The sequence below is a fragment of the Pocillopora verrucosa genome, chromosome 3 (assembly GCF_036669915.1).
Source record: "Pocillopora verrucosa isolate sample1 chromosome 3, ASM3666991v2, whole genome shotgun sequence".
NCBI lineage: Eukaryota > Metazoa > Cnidaria > Anthozoa > Scleractinia > Pocilloporidae > Pocillopora > Pocillopora verrucosa.
Genome location: NC_089314.1, coordinates 3111458 through 3128728, shown reverse-complemented (window position 1 = coordinate 3128728; position 17271 = coordinate 3111458). Strand labels below are relative to the sequence as shown.

At 36.9% G+C, this 17271-nt stretch overlaps 2 protein-coding genes and 3 pseudogenes across 2 annotated transcripts; 3 read left to right on the top strand and 2 right to left on the bottom strand.

Annotated features, from left to right (window-relative positions):
- The first annotated feature begins 769 nt into the window (after positions 1–769).
- On the top strand, positions 770–1712 carry LOC131799397 (sphingosine 1-phosphate receptor 4-like). The gene is given in 2 exon segments (XM_066163201.1): positions 770–816; positions 818–1712. Coding segments are annotated over 2 exon segments (942 nt in total).
- Positions 1713–4402: 2690 nt separating this feature from the next.
- On the bottom strand, positions 4403–5562 carry LOC131799432 (uncharacterized; annotated as a pseudogene).
- Positions 5563–6839: 1277 nt separating this feature from the next.
- On the bottom strand, positions 6840–7760 carry LOC131799433 (histamine H2 receptor-like). The gene has a single exon (XM_059117154.2). It carries the CDS (start codon positions 7758–7760, stop codon positions 6840–6842), a length of 921 nt encoding a protein of 306 aa, XP_058973137.2.
- Positions 7761–11214: 3454 nt separating this feature from the next.
- On the top strand, positions 11215–12180 carry LOC131799434 (adrenocorticotropic hormone receptor-like; annotated as a pseudogene).
- Positions 12181–14513: 2333 nt separating this feature from the next.
- Positions 14514–15475, top strand: LOC131799435 (trace amine-associated receptor 8c-like; annotated as a pseudogene).
- The last annotated feature ends 1796 nt before the right edge of the window (positions 15476–17271 follow it).

The following is a 17271-nucleotide window of genomic DNA, read 5'->3' as shown; positions in this document are numbered from 1 at the left end:
ATGATCTCAAATTTATTAGAGGAGAAAAATATGTCCCAATTTTGAGATTACTATTTAACCACACAATTTCATGGTTTTCTTAATTTACTTCGTCGTTTAAACGTAAGTAGTACAAGCATTCTATCTTCTTTTTAGATAATGTCGTCACTTGACGTGAATTTACATCTTTTGAATTGAGGATTGGTTCTCGCCTTGTACCTCGCTAGGTTTTGTGTGGCAGGTGCATGTATTTCGATCCTACATACAAAAGAAAGAACTTTCTTTCCACTACAGACAAGTGCAGTTGGCATCAGTCGTTTTTCTTAATTGAGGATATCTGTGATGCGATGTTGTGATGTTTTTTCAGTTCTCGTATCTTTGTTTTTCTGGAAAATCAATTTGAGTTCGCAAATACTCTTAATCAATCTTAATTTCGAACAGACGTTTCCTCATCATTTTGTTTGTTAAGTAGTCTTTTCTTTTAAAAATTACTTCGAACAGTAGTCCTTTGAATGGAAAAGTGCACCAAACTATTTGCTAGCGCGGTTGCTTGTTTTGTTGCGCTTAGAAGTGTCGAAAGTCAGAACCAAGAAGAACAAGGACACTCTTTTCATCGAGCACCCAAAAACTTTGCAGTTAACCAAGCAAATTAAAAAAGTTTTAACTCGAGAACCGACACATAAAAGGTAACAAGCATGATACCAAGAACTTGGTCTATACTTTTGCATTATAAACGTTTGTTTCCTGTTCAGGTTGTTCGGTTGGCTCTCCCTGGTTCCAATGTAACTCAATGTCTATCAGTCCCAACAGTAGTACCTATATTGACACGATCCACGATGTCTTCTCCATTAGATTGTATTCCATGGTTAGCTGTATTAGGCACTGAATGTTTGACCGTTGTCATCCTCAATGTCATCATCATCATTGCATTTGTGAAGCAGCGCCAGCCACAGCGCCGGAGTAAATACTTGATCATCCACCAGGCCATACTTGATCTCTTAGTTGGGTTGGTGTACGGGCCTCTGATGATTGAAAGGTGCGGAAGTATCTGCCATCTGTGGGATCACCATAGACCTGATATCACTTGGTTACTTATTCTAGAATATGTTTTAGGTTTACGAGTCGATCAATTTTCCCTTTTGAACCTCGCTTTCATTTCATTAGAACGAGTACACGCTACATTTCGTCCTTTCAAACATCGATTCATTAAGAAATGGGTTTATGGAGTGATTATAATAGTCATTTGGTTGGTGCCCGCCGTCATGAACTCGTTTGTATTAGTGCCCTCTAATTTTTTCTTCACCTATAATGCAATAATCGTTTTTGCATTTTATTTAACCCAACTTTTTGTCATCGTTGTGTGTTATACTTGTATTTGTCTCAAAGTCCGTTGCAATCGTCTTCCTCGGCACCATGGTGCAGCCGGTGTGATAGAAAGAAAACTGACAGGTACTTTATTTCTTGTCACTTTTGGATCGTTAATAACGTTCCTGCCTAGGATTGTATTTGGGGGTCTTTGGGCTTCCATTCCATTCTCTGATTTCAGATTTTACGATCGGTTACCATTTAATTATTTGATGGTAATAGCGACATTTGTAGTGGCCAACTCGTTGATAAATCCTATAATCTATACTATACGAATGCCTGAGGTAAGAACAAGCATATTAGTAATAATTTTCCGTAGGGCTCGGAACCCGATAAATCCAATCAATATCCCACTTCAAAATCTTTAAACATCTATTCAAGGGTGCCGAAAAAAATTGAGAAAGAATGGAAAGTCGGGAGGATTTTTTACTGATTTGATTTTGCCGTCAGTATCGTCCGACTTTCATTAGTTGCACCGTGATATATATACATGTACATACTAAAACCATTGAAAAACGAAATTATTCTTTTAACTTTTACTTTGCTTTTGCGCTACGCGTTTCACCGCTGTTGCGGCTATTCAGGCATAGCAAAGTGTGTTTATTGACTTGTTACGTAAGTAAAAGTTAAAAGTGAATCTTTCATTTTCATTGGTTTTAGTATCTTCATTCGACACAGAAGTTTACAGTTTCTTTATATTACATGTATATATGTATATATATATATAAATATTATGGGAGGAAAAAACGACGCAACTACATATCCCGACAAGCCTGTTTCGTGAATCGCTTCACTCTTCAGGGGTTTAAGAGTGAAGCGATTCACGAAACAGGCTTGTCGGGATATGTAGTTGCGTCGTTTTTTCCTCTCATAATATTTATTCTGCTCTGCTTCAACGTATTGAGCACTGTTCCACGCGAAAATCGACTTGCAGACTTCCTATGTATATATATATATATATATATATATATATATATATATATATATATATATATATATTTATAGACTCGGCTCAACAGTAAAGGGTATTTTAATGGTAACAATTTACTTTTAAGAAGATTGTAAGCGACTGTTATTTGTTAGTGTTAGCATTGTGTCAAAATGAGAAACTTATAATTCTATTGAGCTTGAGGTAACAGTTGGTGCTAAATCACAAAATATTCCTAGTAATTACATTTAAAAGGTGCCTTCGAAAAATTTTCAGACAAGGCGAAACATTTTGAAATTGTTATAGTTATAAAATTTATTGGACGACGATTGATAGTTCTTAAGGCTAACTTAAGATGATTTAAAGTGGACATGAAGGAGATCTTTGTCAGATTAAAATAATATTGACCCGCTCGATACGATCTTTTAGATGCGTTGAAACTATAATCAATTTTTTGAATGTGAAGAACATCATTGTAATTTTACATTATTCTAGAGGGAAGTATTCATTTGACATGCATGTGGTGTAAAATCGATCACTTATTAAAACCTCAATTTGTGAAATTGCTGTCTGATGCAGTTTTCTTTCTTTTTCACCGCTCCAACGGGAGTTAGGCGCTTTTTAGGCGGGTTTTTAGGTGCGAGGAAAGTGCAAGGTGCGCCGGTGACGTGAAAGACGAGGAGCTCATTCTCTTGCCTGTGTCTTGCCTGGAGTGATGGCCGATTAAACAACGGATAACTCCTTTAATCCTGATCAAGCACGCATGTCACAAGACCAACTAAACATCATTCTTAGCGAATCTTAATTACTTAGAAGTATGACCAAATGTCTCTTTAAGGGAATCACTACATCATCCCTTGTAGTATCTTTGCATTCATCTCGCGTGTGCCTTCGCCTTAAAAATGGAGAAATAAAGACACCTGCCATGCAAACCGATGTATGAACTCACTGTTGGAAGTAAACTAATATTGAAAAGACACGGATCTTTATATTCTAGACCAACCTACCCGCGGTGCTAGAGCAGCTGCATAAGAAAGGAAAAAACGATTTGTCTTTTGCACAAAAATTAATTCAATGGTGGAAGATTTTAGACCATGTCAAGGCATGGCATATGATTAAAAAAATCTATGTATTTACTTTTCTGTAACCATTGCACGATATTTTTTCTCTTCGGCAAGTTCCTCAAGTTCACTTTGCTGTGGTCCATCTCTAATATTTTCATGTCATATTTTTACGACAGTAAAATCGCTTGAACAAGGGAAAGCATTTGTAAACTGTATTTCTAAGTTCACGTTTTCTTTGCAAAAGCAGCATGGTGAAAACGTAAAACTCTTATGAGGTGACCCTTATGATTCCAAAATTATTTTTTATTAGATACGAATGAATAGTGAAGTAATGTATGGCAACAGCGCTCGTTCGTCTATTTTGTTGTATCTTTACTGTCAAGGTATTCTGTTGTTGACATATGTTATTTACGATTTTGACTGAAAATTTATGCTTCGACAAGAAGAGTAAAGAACAACAAGCAAAAAAACATCAGATGACAAGGCGTTTGAGTAAAAAAAGAAAAACCTCTTCAATCAGAAGATTTTTAGTGGTCAAAGAGAGTTATAATTTTGCACATTATTCTCAGTTAAGTGAGATGTTTATTTCGGTTACCCCTCTAAGAATATGGTTGCAAAAATTTCAGCATCCTCATCGGTTGAGAACACGTCAATGTAACTTAAACAGTACAAAAAGTTGAAAACGTTCTAAGATAAAAATACTCAACAAAGTCGGGTGAGTGTTAGGCTTCCCATAAAGGCCATGAAAAAAGTATTAAAACGTAGGTGTCAGCTTATACCACAAACATAAATTAGTTAATTATCATAGAGGTTTCAACATTAATTCGGAGACGCTTATTTTACATTTCAGACTCAACACAAAACATGTGAAATGAAAATAATATTTTAATAGTAATGATCAAAATAAAACAGCTGTTCACACTCTGTGATTCACATTTTGAGCACTATATTTACATTCTCAGATTAAAATAACTGCGAAAAATGAAGCTTCGGCCTAAACAAAAGATTGCGAGATGGTTATTTGACCGGATTTAGACGGTTTTAGGGTTCTGCAGGGTACCATTTTTCAAATACCTACCCTAAATTCTGGCATGCGCAATGCACAGAGTATTGGATTTATTAGCGAGTTGGCCAAGAATAATGTTGGTGTGGCGCAAGAAATTTACAGATGTAAGGAAAATTTTGGAGCGGCAATGATATGAATATAGACCATACCTTCGTCAATAGCTATTAGTAGAAAGGTTAATAATGATGAACAAGTAAGAAGACACAATGTCCTCGTCAGTTTTCTTTCCCTTAGACCGGCTGCATCATCATGTCGAAAAAGACGATCACGATGAACTTTGATCTAAATTGAAATATAACAAATACAAATGGAAACAATAAGAAAGAGAAAAGAAGAATAAACCATAATAAGATTTAACTTCCAATCGGTTATTTCTTGTATTGTACCCCTACATATTATTTTTCATAAATGGATAAAAGCTATAACCAGTCTATAAACCCATTTCTTGATGAAACGATGCTTCAAAGGGCGATATGTTGCGTGTGCGTATTCCAACGAAAATGAACACGACATTAACAAGATGTGCAAAGAGGGAAAAAAGAACGTATTGCTAAACTTACTCTGGTATATCCCAACTCTTCTCGAAGCACCAAGCCACGAATAAAATAATCTGCATCGGCCCCGATACAGCCTCGACTAACATATCAACTGTGGCCAGATGAATGATCAAGTATGTACTTCGGCGCTGGGGCTGGCGCTGTTACGTATTGTCTAAAAAGAAAAAAGAATACAAACTTGTTATCTTTATTTATTTGTTATCTTTATGAATTAACTCGTTTCTTTAATTTTCTATCATGAATTCGGCGTTAAGCAGTTGTTAAGTTATTTAGACTGTTAGCTTCACGAGGTTAACTATGGTTAGTTTTTATGTTCAATTCTTCCATGGTGATTGTACTTATAAACAGCGTCGAATTTTCATCCTCCGTACTGAATTTGTAACCAAACTCTTTTGTCCGAGGAGCACGACCCTCGACGATAATTTATGAAAAAGGGCGGTACCTTAGATACAACCTTCTTTTCCATCTTTTCTATTTATCCTTTTGTTATATAACAACCGTGAAGCGGCGATTTCGAGATCCTTCGATTCAGTTTGCCTACGAAATGCGTGATGGCTAAGTTGAATGAATCAATAGAACAGGTGGACAGGAAGAGGACGGTAATTAATTATATCAATACATCAAACGACTTCTTACCTTACAGCTGCAGAACATATTGTAGCCCAGTTTCCTTCAAGAAAATATCTTAAAATAGCTTCAAATCGTTCTTTTGCTTGGGGGGAATAAGTTAATTTAAAGGTCAATCCTACAGTTACGCTTTAAGTTTTGTGATTCTACTTTTTATGAAATTACAAGCCATAGAAACATCAACAGAATCAGATGAAAGGAACTTTTGCAATGCTTACTTTCCAATTACCTCGCGCTTCCTTTTATGTTTTGAATTGCATTAATTTTTTTTTACCCTGGATGTCTTACATCTTTAACTATTCTTGCTGTTATTCCGCTCACAACTCGGTCTTTTTGGAAACCAAGAAGATGAAACTTATGATTTTATCTCGGAGGAACTGAACGATTTTCTGACATATAACTAAGGACAAAGGATTTTCATGTCACAGCACTCAGACACTCTCCATTAACACTGGCTTCAGTAAAGGGGGACGATAACCTTCGCTCAAACTTGATGGGCAGAGATGAATTCAAAACTAAGTCGAAATATGAAATTAAACATGCATCTATTATGATACGCAATTTGTATAAATTGTAAAAAATGAGAATTAAAAGAGAAAAGTAAGGAAAATTTCAACGCAAATACGGTTTTTGAAATTTTGCTGAGCTAGCGTGATCTGGAAATGATTTTAAAACAGCATAGCTTTCATAAATAACGACAAAAAATCTGTTGCTAAATCTCTTGGAGTTTCGGCTAAACAAAAGTTTTAAGTCACCAAAGGACTCAGTTGTTATAATTAAGCCTGCGTTGTTATGGAGTTTGCCAAATACGGGTATGTTTTAGATTAATTGTGTCAATAAAAAATTGCCACTTTAGGTTAAGTTCGCTCATCATATGGTATCCGTTTTAACTGGGGTCTCCAGTTGACGCAATGTTCCAGTCTTAGAAAAAGTGTGGTTTCTTTTGTTGTTGTTTATAGGACTGGATACCGCTTTTTCCGCCAACTTGCTGTTGATCATTTACATTGATAATAATGCACCCGATCCTTGTGGTCCCGCTCGTTGTTTGTCTCTTTGTTCTGAAATATATTTTAACTTGTGGTTTACCATTACAAGTCAGGCTAAACACAAAACATGTGTAACGACAAATAGTATTTTAATATGGATAATGAAAATTACGGCTGTACAGATTCTTTGACTAGCTAAACCATTTTTAATATTTTATTTACATTTTCTGATCAAGACTATCGCAAAAAATGAAGCGTCGGCCTGAACTAAAGATTGCGAAGTGGATATTCGACCGGATTTCGATGGTCTTGGGGCATCCTACGGTATATCAACTTTGATATACCTACCCTAAATTCTGGCATCCGCACTGCATAAAGAATAGGATTTATTAGCGAGTTGGCCAAGAATAATGTTAGTATAGTGCCACCAATTTGCAGATAAGTGGACCAGTTTGGAATGGACATGACATGAAGGAAAATCATACTTTCCCAAATAGTAAGTGGTAGAAAAGTTAATAATGACGCAGAGGTGACAAGAAACGATGTACTCGTCAGTTTTCTTTCCCTCAGGCCGGCTGCACCATGAAGTTGATGTTGATGACAACAACGAACTTTGATATAAATGGAAATGTAACATAGGCACACGAGAACCAGAAGAATGAAATAAGAACAATAAACCCAAATTACGTTTAATGGCCAATCGGTTACTATTTCTATTGTACCTTTGCATATTGTTGATAAATATATAAAAGCTATAACTAGTCCATACACCCATTTCTTGATTAAACGATGCTTAAAAGGGCGATATGTTGCGTGTACTCGTTCCAGCGAAATGAACGCAAGATTGACAAGGGATGCAAAGGGGAAAAAGGCTAAACTTATTCTTGAAAACGTTATATCCCAAATCTTCCCGTAACACTCAGCCATGATTGCATAAACCTGCATCGGCCCTGATATGGCCCCGACTAACAAATCAGCTATGGCAAGGTGGATAATCAAGTATGTACTCTTCCTCTGTAGCTGGCGCTGCTTCACAAATACAATAATGGTGGTGATGTTGAGGATGATTATGGCCAGACATTCAATGCTGAGCACAGCAATCCACGGAATACAGGAAGAGGTTGAAAGCGACCTCTGGTGCTTGAGGCTCGTGATATTGTGAGAAGCTACACAAGAGTTGGAAGCCATCGACTTCCACTAAGATTGGTTTACCGCAGACCAAATAATCTAAATATGAATGAAAACATAACAGTCTACAGAAAGCAAAAAATAGTAACGATATTCCAGGACAAGGACTATTGTTGATGGTCTTTCTACTTGATGGACTATGGATGTATGTCATACTAGTAAGCGGCGAAAGACAAAGAGTTTAAATCATTTTCAAAATAATTCAGCGTCCTCTTGTTACCTAATCAAAAAAATGGGGAAAATTAAATAAATTTAGCTCAACAAATTTCCTCGAAACGCATCACCCCGGAATTTTACTTAACTTAATCTTCATTATCAACAATTTTAAACATTAAGTTCCGTCGGCTTACCTTGACTGAACAACTAGTTATTCTTGGAGAAAAGAAAACTACCACTTGTAACTTTAAATAATCACTGAGCGTGGAGTGAAACTGTAGCAGTGCCTTGCTACAACATTGAGAGATGAAAATTCCTAGTAACGAGCCGACTCGACTAAATAACATAAATAATATGTTTAAAAAGAAAAAAGAAATGCATGCAAAATACGGTCATTCATGATTTCTCAAATTGTATTACAAGAGGCATACCACAAGAAATCTTAAGGATAGAAAGTTATCATCAGCGGCAACACTCAAAGGTAAAGGAAGAGAAGACTCCGGCCAAGCTTAGCTACCTCAGCTGAAATCACCCGTCGAAATCCTTCAATTTATATAGTATTCCTACGTGATGGCTAAGTTGAATGAATCAGTAGGACAGGTAGACAGGAAGAGGAAGTAAATGAAATATGTTCATACATCAAATGACTTCATACTTTACAGCGGTAGACAACATTTAGCGCCCTTTCCTCCAATAAAATTTCCTGAAATAGAAATCGCTATATCGCCATATTGCCATTTTGTCTGGAGGGAATGAGTTTTTCTTAACGCTGATCCTTAAGCTTTATGGACAAAGCATTCTCAACAAACAATGGTTAAAATTATGACCAATTTACGACTACGGTTAACCCAAGATAACAGAAAATGACACATTGTAGAAAGGAAAGATTTTTACAACCAACGTTTTTTTTTGTTATGACTAACAGTTAAAAGTTGTCAATTTCTACGCCCAGCGGCTAAATGTTTTTTTGCCGGGTTTTTTGCCGTTTTACGGCTAAACGTCAACCCCATTGACACACTCCAACAACCGCCAGTAACACTGGCTACAACGAGGGTGGAAATCTACGTCTGTTCTCGAAAAACGCAGATATGGCTGGAGATAGCGTGGGCGCTATTCCCTTATACCATTTTGTAACTCGACATCCTAAATAGACATCGTGGTGCATTTGGCTCTGAACACGAACACGAACTGAACACGTACGGCCCCACGAACAGTACAGCTTTTATAAAAGACGAAAAAAGTCTCATATAAAATCCCTTCAAGATTATGCTAAACAAAAGGTTTGAATCACTAAAGGACTCAATTTTGTTGATCTGTCTGGGAATTGCCAGTTACGACTATGTTCCCTATTAAGTGTGTCAAGAAAAAATGGCGACTTTGGCTTAATATGTTCGTTTAACATTGGGTGTCCGTTTGATTGGGGTCTGCTTGATATACTGTTCCAGTCTTAACACAAATTGAGGATTAAAACGGAAGTGGATATGCCAGGTGCAGTTTATCTTTGCACTATGATGATATTTCACAGTTTTTTTTACTTGCTAACAGAGGGCATTCACGGGTTCATGCGTGCAATTTACTAAGATTGACTAAAACCCTCCTAAGGGTGAATTGATTGTCACGCAAAAGAATAGATTTACAAGCGCGCACATATTCAACTGTTTTAGGAATTGAAATACACGCATAGTGTTTTTTTTGGTTCTGTTTTAAGGGTGAAATGTGAGAGTGAATGAAACGACAGAAACAGGATAGCCACGTTATCGAAAAACTGGCACATTGCCCCTAATTTCTCGGAAAAACCAGAGTCTTCACTATATAAGCGACGAAGTATGATAAACTGTGAAAAGGTATGAAATTCTTGACGTGTGATGAATGCGAAGATGAATACAACAAGGAACTATGTGAGTCCATACATTTGTAGTAAACGCTAGTGTATAGACTGTTGCCTTCAATTGAAATTTTGATGGCCAAAAGAGCCAAAAAAAGTGTTGGAAATTTCCCAGGTATATTTCAGAGCCGGGTGAAAGGAATTGACGGCGGTTGTAAACTGACTGACCTCCTCTCTGATAGAGGAGGTAGCGAGGTAGCAGTATAGTACAGTATTATACCGATAAGTCGGTTTCTTGTTCAAACCTGTTATGTGACCCACGCTTCGACATTGGAAAAAAAAAAGAACGAAAAAAAAATTATTTATATAACATCATCAGGTGACAAATGGGCTGAGTTATAAAAGCGAAGAACCTCATCGATCAGAGGACTTTTATTGTTCAAAGAGATTGATGGTTTGTTATATCATGCTCTGTTAAGTGTTGAAAGATAAACAAAAATGTTCATCCGGTTACCCCTCAATTGATCAAATCTGTCGAAGGAGACAGAGATGTCCTAATTTTGAAATTTCTATTTGACCAGACATCTTCGTGACTTTCTTAATTCATTTCATCGTTTTAGAAAATGACACCACTTAATGTGGATTTGCGTCGTTTGGACCTAGGACTGATCCACGCCCTGTACGTCGCTATGGTTTGTGTGACAGGTGCACGTACCTCAATCCTTTTTCCTTCAAAAGTAAGAAGTTTCCATCCCTGACCAACAATTGTTGTTCACATCAGTCGTTTACCTTACTCGAGGATATCCACGATGCGATTATTGTGTTAGTTTTTTGGCCTCTCGTATCCTTGTTGATGTTATTAGAGTACGTTGGATGTCGAGGTTCTTTACTTCGTCAGATCCATAACGAAAAGAAGCAAGATAAACAGTGATGTTGATAAAGCTGACTTTCTAGTTGAAAATTTAAAATCTACTCAAGACTGATTCATGAAACTCTCTGGGAAGAAAAAATTCGAATTTATTTTGGCAAATCAATTTCCTTTCGCTAGTACTTTTCATCACTCGTCATTTCGAACAGAAGCAGATTCAGTATTTTATTTGTTTAATTGTCTTTTCTTGTTGTTATCCTTGGAAGCCCTTATCCTTTTGATAAAGAAAGAAAGAAAAAAGAAAAAAAAAACACCAAAATGGTCGCCTGTGCGACTGGTGGTTTCGCTAGCCCTTAGAAACATTAATAATCAGAACCAAAAAATAAGTGGCAAAGATTTGAGAAGCTTAGCCCGCAATAAAACATTCAAAGGAACCATATTGGTTCTCACGGCATCGTCTCTTGCCAGCGTTCAAACTCTTTAACTGACACACGAAACGTAATTTCTTGGTATCCAGAACTTTGCTATTATATTTTCCACATCATATCCTTTTTCTCTTCTCTTCAGGTCACTCAGTTGGTGGTGGCTGGGTCGATTGAAACTCAATGGCTTCAAGTCTCAAGAATAGTGCCTATAATGACGCGATCCAAAAGTAAAGGAAGCCGCTTTCTCCATCACAATGTATCCTATTGTTTGCGGTGTTTAGCACTGAGTACCTGACCGTTGTCATCCTCAATCTCCTCACCATTATTGTATTTGTTAAGCAGCGCTAGCTACAGAGCCAGAGAAAATACTTGATCATCCACCAGGCCATTGTAGATCTCTTGGTCGGGTTGGTATACGGGCCTCTGATGATTGAATGGAGCGGAAGCTTCAACTGTGATCTGTGGGAGTACAATAGAAATGATATTACTTTGTTATTTATACTAGAATTAGTCCTAGGGCTACAAGTCTATCAAGTTTCCCTTCTTAACCTCGCTGTTACTTCATTAGAACGAGTACACGCTACATTTCGTCCTTTCGAGCATCGTTTCATCAAGAAATGGGTTTATGGAGTGATGATAATAATCATTTGGTTGTTGCTTAGCGTCATGAGCACGTTCATAATAACTCACTCTGACGACATTTTTGGACTGATTTCTTTCGCATTTTTTTTTATTCTTCTTTTTGTTGTCGTTGTATGTTATATTTCTATCTATCTCAAAGTCCGGTGTAGTCGTCATCCTCAACACCATGGCGCAGCCGGCCTGAGGGCAAGAAAACTGTTTTGTTTTCAAAACTCATTTGTTGCTACCCTTGGATCGTTAATAACGTTCCTATCGATGATGGTATTCTGGGGTGTTCTGGCTTCTGACTCCAAGCTTCTCTATAACTTTTGCAATCAGTCATTATTTCATTTTGACATGGCAAGAATAATACTTGTGGCTGCCAACTCACTAATAAATCTAATAATCTACGCTATACGGATGCCTGAACTAAGAGCAGGCATATTGCAAATAATTTTCCGCGGGGCTTTAAACCCTGTTTACCCAATCGATATCCCATTTCAAAATATTAAAACATCTATTTAAAGAGTGTTTAAAATGTTCGCAAAGAACAAAAAGTTGGGAGAATTTTTAATCAAATTGATTTTGCCGTCAATGCCGTCCGACTTGTTTTAATTATATAGTGGAAAAAAGTGGTTAAAAAAGCAATTTTTGTGTCATTATTGAGGCAGATAACACAGACAAGAAAAGAGGAAATCACGATCAACGTAGTTTTGAAGTAGCAGCAATTAAAGCGTAATAGAAGTCTACACAACTGATCATCTACCAGACCGTAGTCAATCTCTTGGTTAGGTTGGCGTACGGGCTTCTGATGACTAGAATGTATTATGAATTAATCGTTTTTGCGTTTTATTTTACCCTTATTTGTTGTACCTCTATCTGTCTTAGAGTCCGTTGCAATCGTCATCCTCGAAACCATGGTGAAGCCGATGTGAAAGAAAGAAAACTGACGGGTACTTTATTTCCTGTCATTTCCGGATCTTTGATTATGTTCCTTCCAGAGATCATTTTATGGGGTTCTTGGGCTTCCAGTCTTTCTAGCTTTCGGAAAGAACTATCAAATGAGCGATTTCGGAACCGTAAAAAAAACTGTGCAGTGTGCTTTGAAAATCAACAATGGTTTGAAATCGTTAATTCGGGGACGAGAAGAAGTTGACATGAAGTATCATCACCTCGCGCCTTCCTTTCTAAACTCAAATTACTGTTTGCTTTATATCTCCTGAAATAAAAAACGATACCAAACTAAAATTTCAGAAGTTGATAGACCTTTATTTCTTTTATAGGATATTATTAAGATACCTTATGAAAAACACTACATCACCTCTCGCACTTCTAGCGCGCTCTTCTCACTTATGCCTCCGCCATTAAAACGGTGAAATTAAGCCACCTGTTAAGCAAACCGATCTATGAACTCACTGTTGGAGGTAAAATGTTATTGAAAGAGGCACGGATCTTCATCTTAAGATCTTCCTGTCCGCGGATTTTCGAGCTGCTGCACAATGAAAGAAAAAAAAGATTTGTCTTTTGAACAAAAATTGATTCAACGGTGAAAGGTTTTAAACCATGTCAGGACATGGTACATGATTGAAAAGATTATGGGTATTTACTTTCTGCATGAAATTTTCTCTTTTCGGCAAATTTTAAAACTTACTTGTAGTGCACTTTGCTTCTTATATCATCATGTAATATTTTCGTATTTCATTAAATAGCGTTTGAGTAGATTAACCTTGAAATTTACTTAAAAAGGTATTTTTTTCTCAAAGTGCTTTACTACAGATTGGTTACTATTTAGATTGGTCGCCCCTTGTTTCCTCCGCCTCCTTAAATTTTGTCACAAATTAAAGGATAAAAAGATAGAACACACTTACGGCAACAGCAGTCGTTTTTCTTTTTTGTCGTCATGGGATCTTGCTGTTGGTATGTAACTAACTTTGGAATGGAAATTCATCATCAGATGTCAAATCAGGTGACTTATTAAAAGCTAAAAGCCTCATCATTTTGAAGACTTTTATTGGTCAAAGAGACCAATTATTTATTTCACCATACTCTGTTAAGCTTTGAAATACAAACAAAACTGTGCATTTTGGTTACCCCTCGAAATGATCCCAAATCTATCAGAGGAGACAAACATGTGTCAATTTTGAAATTTCTATTTAACCGCACAACTTCATGGCTTTCTTAATTTACTTTATCGTTTAAACGTAAGTAGCACAAGCATTCTATCTTTTCTTGAGATGATGTCGTCACTTGACGTGAATTTGCGTCGTTTGGACTGAGGATTGTTCCTCGCCCTGTACCTCGCCAGGTTTTTAAGTGGCAGGTGCATGTATTTCGATCTTTTTTACAAAACAAAGAACTTTCTTTCCACTACAGACAGTTGTAGTTGGCATCAGTCGTTTTTCTTAATCGAGGATATCTGCAATTCGATGTTGTGATGTCTTTTAAGTTCTCGTATCTTTGTTATTCTGAAAAATCAATTTCATTTTTCAAATACTTTTAATTAATCCCCTTTTTAAAGAAAAGCTTCCTCATCATTTTGTTTGTTAAGTAGACTTTTATTTTAAAAATTATCCGGAGTAATAGTCCTTTAGATGAAAAAAAGCGCTAAACCATTTTCTCGCGCATCTGCATGTTTTGTTGCGCTTAGAAGCGTTGAGAGTCAGAAAACAAGCGCACACTCTTTTTATCGAGCACCCAAAAAACGCTGCAGCATAGTACGAAAGTTTTTACTCGCGAACCCACACATAAAACGTAACTAGCATGATGCCAAGAACTTTGGTGGATACTTTTATATCACAGACGTTTTCCTTTCCTGTTCAGTTGGCTCGGTTGGTCGTCGCTGGTTGTATTGTCACTCGATGTCTTTCAGTCCCAACAATAGTACCTATTATGACACAATCCGCAGTTATTGGAGGCCGTTTTCTCCATTACAATGTATTCCATGGTTAGCTGTATTAGGCACTGAATGTCTGACCATTGTCATCCTCAATGTCATCATCATCATCGTATTTGTGAAGCAGCGCCAGCTTCATCGCCATAGTAAATACTTGATCATCCACCAGGCCATAGTAGATCTCTTGGTCGGTTTGGTGTACGGGCCTCTGATGATTGAATGGTGTTGAAGCATCTGTGATATGTGGGAACACCATTGACCTTTTATCACTTGGTCATTTATTCTAGAAAATGTTTTAGGTTTACAATTTTATCAAGTTTCCCTTCTTAACCTCGCTTTCATATCATTAGAACGTGTACACGCTACATTTCGTCCTTTCAAGCATCGTTTCATCAAGAAATGGGTTTATGGAGTGATTATAACAGTCACTTGGTTGGTGCCTGCCATCATGAACTCAATGTCAACAGGAATAGTGCCCTCTATTTTTTTTTCTTCACCTATTATGCAGTAATCGTTCTTGCATTTTATTTTACCCTACTTTTGGTCGTCGTTGTATGTTATACTTCTATCTGTCTCAAAGTTCGTAACAATTGTCTTCCTCGACACCATGGTGCTGCCAGTGTGAGAGAAAGGAAACTGACGGGTACTTTATTTCTTGTCACTTGTGGATCGTTAATTACGTTCCTGCCAGAAATTGTTTACTGGGGTTCTTGCGCTTCCAGTCCCGAGCTTGTTTTCAGCTTACTTAATCAGCCATTATTTAATCATTTCATGGTAACGAAAACATTTGTAGCGGCCAACTCGTTGATAAATCCAATAATCTATGCTATACGAATGCCTGAGGTAAGAACAAGCATGTTAGTAATCATTTTCCGTAGGGCTCGGAATCCTATAAATCCAATCGATTTCCCACTTCAAAATCTTTAAACATCTATTTAAGGGTGCAAAAAAATTTGAGAAAGAATGGAAAGTCGGGAGGATTTTTTACCGATTTGATTTTGCCGAGAGTACCGTCCGACTTTCAATCATTTCACCGAATTATTTATACAGGTACACATATATTTATAAACTCGTTTCAGCAGTAAAAGGTATTTTAACGGCATCAATGTACTTTTAAGGAGATTGAAAGCGACTGTCATTTGTTAGTGTTAGCATTGTGTGAAAATGAGAAGCGTATAACTCTATTGAGCTTAAGGCAACAGTTGGTGCTAAATCACAAAATATTCCCTGTAATTATATTTAAAAGGAGCATTCGAAAAATTTCAGACAAGGTGAAACATTTTGAAATGGTTATAGTTATATCATTTATTAGATGACGATTGCTAGTTTCATGATACCAACATAAGGTGGTTTAACGTAGACACATGAAGGAGATCTTTGCCAGATTAAAATAGTATTGACCCGCTCGATACGATCGTTTAGACTGCGTTTAAACCACAAGCAATTTTTGGAATGCGAAAAACATTATTTTAATTTTACATTATTCTAGAAGGAAGTATTCATTTGACATGCATGTAATGCAAAATCAATTACTTATTAAAAACTCAATCTGTGGAGTTGCTGTTTGATTCAGTTTTCTTGTAGAGAAGGTGTAGAGAAGCGCGAGGCGTGCCGGAGACGTGAAAAACGAAGAGCTCATTCTCTTGCCCATGTCTCGACTGGAGTGATGGCCGATTAAACGACGGATAACCCCTTTGATCCTGATCAAGCACGCCATGTTACAAGACCAACTAACCATCATCCTCAGCGAATCTTAATTACTTTGGAGTCTCACCGAGTGCCTCTTTAAGAGAATCACTACATCATCCCTTGAAATATCTTTGCATTCGTCTCGCGTGTGCGTCCGCCTTACAAATGCAGAAATAAAGAAACCGCTATGGAAACCGATGTATGAACTCAGGTTGGAAGTAAACCGATATCGAAAAGACGTGGATCTTTATATTCTAGACCAACCTACCCACGGTGCTCGAGCAGCTGCATAATAAAGGAAAAAAAAGATTCGTCTTTTGCACAAAAATTGTTTCAACAGTGGAAGATTTTAGACCATGTCGAGACATGGCATATAATTTTAAAAAAGTCTATGTATTTGCTTTTCTCTAACTATTGCACGATACTTTTTCTCTTCGGCAAGTTCCTCGAGTGCACTTTGCTTCTTATATCATCATCATTTTGTACGTCAGTAAAAAGTCTTTGATAAATTAACCTTGAAATTTACTGAAACTTATTTCTTTCTTTTAGTGCTTTGCGACGGGCTGTTTCAGTTATTTTGGTCAGTTGTCTTTGTTTCTTTTGCCTCCGTAAAAATGCTGCATTAGAACAGAAGGTTTGGTCACCTTGTTCTACCACTAAGAATGAGCTTGAAGTAGCCGTAGTCCATCACTATTTTTATGTTATATTTATACCTTAACAAAAGATTGCGAGATGGTTAATGTTGTTGCTTGGTACAAGAAATTTGAAGATGTAAGGAAATTTTGGTACGGCAAAGATATGAGTGTAAACCATACCTTTGTAAATAGCTAGCGGTAGAAAGGTTAATAATGATGCGCAGGTAACAAGACACAAGGTCATCGTCAGTATTCTCTCCCTTGACCAGCTGCATCATGATGTCGAAAAAGACGATCACGATGAACTTTGATGTAAATGGAAATATAATATACACAAATGAAAACACTAAGAAAGAGACAAGAGGAATAAACCCAAATAAGATTTAATGGCCAATAGGT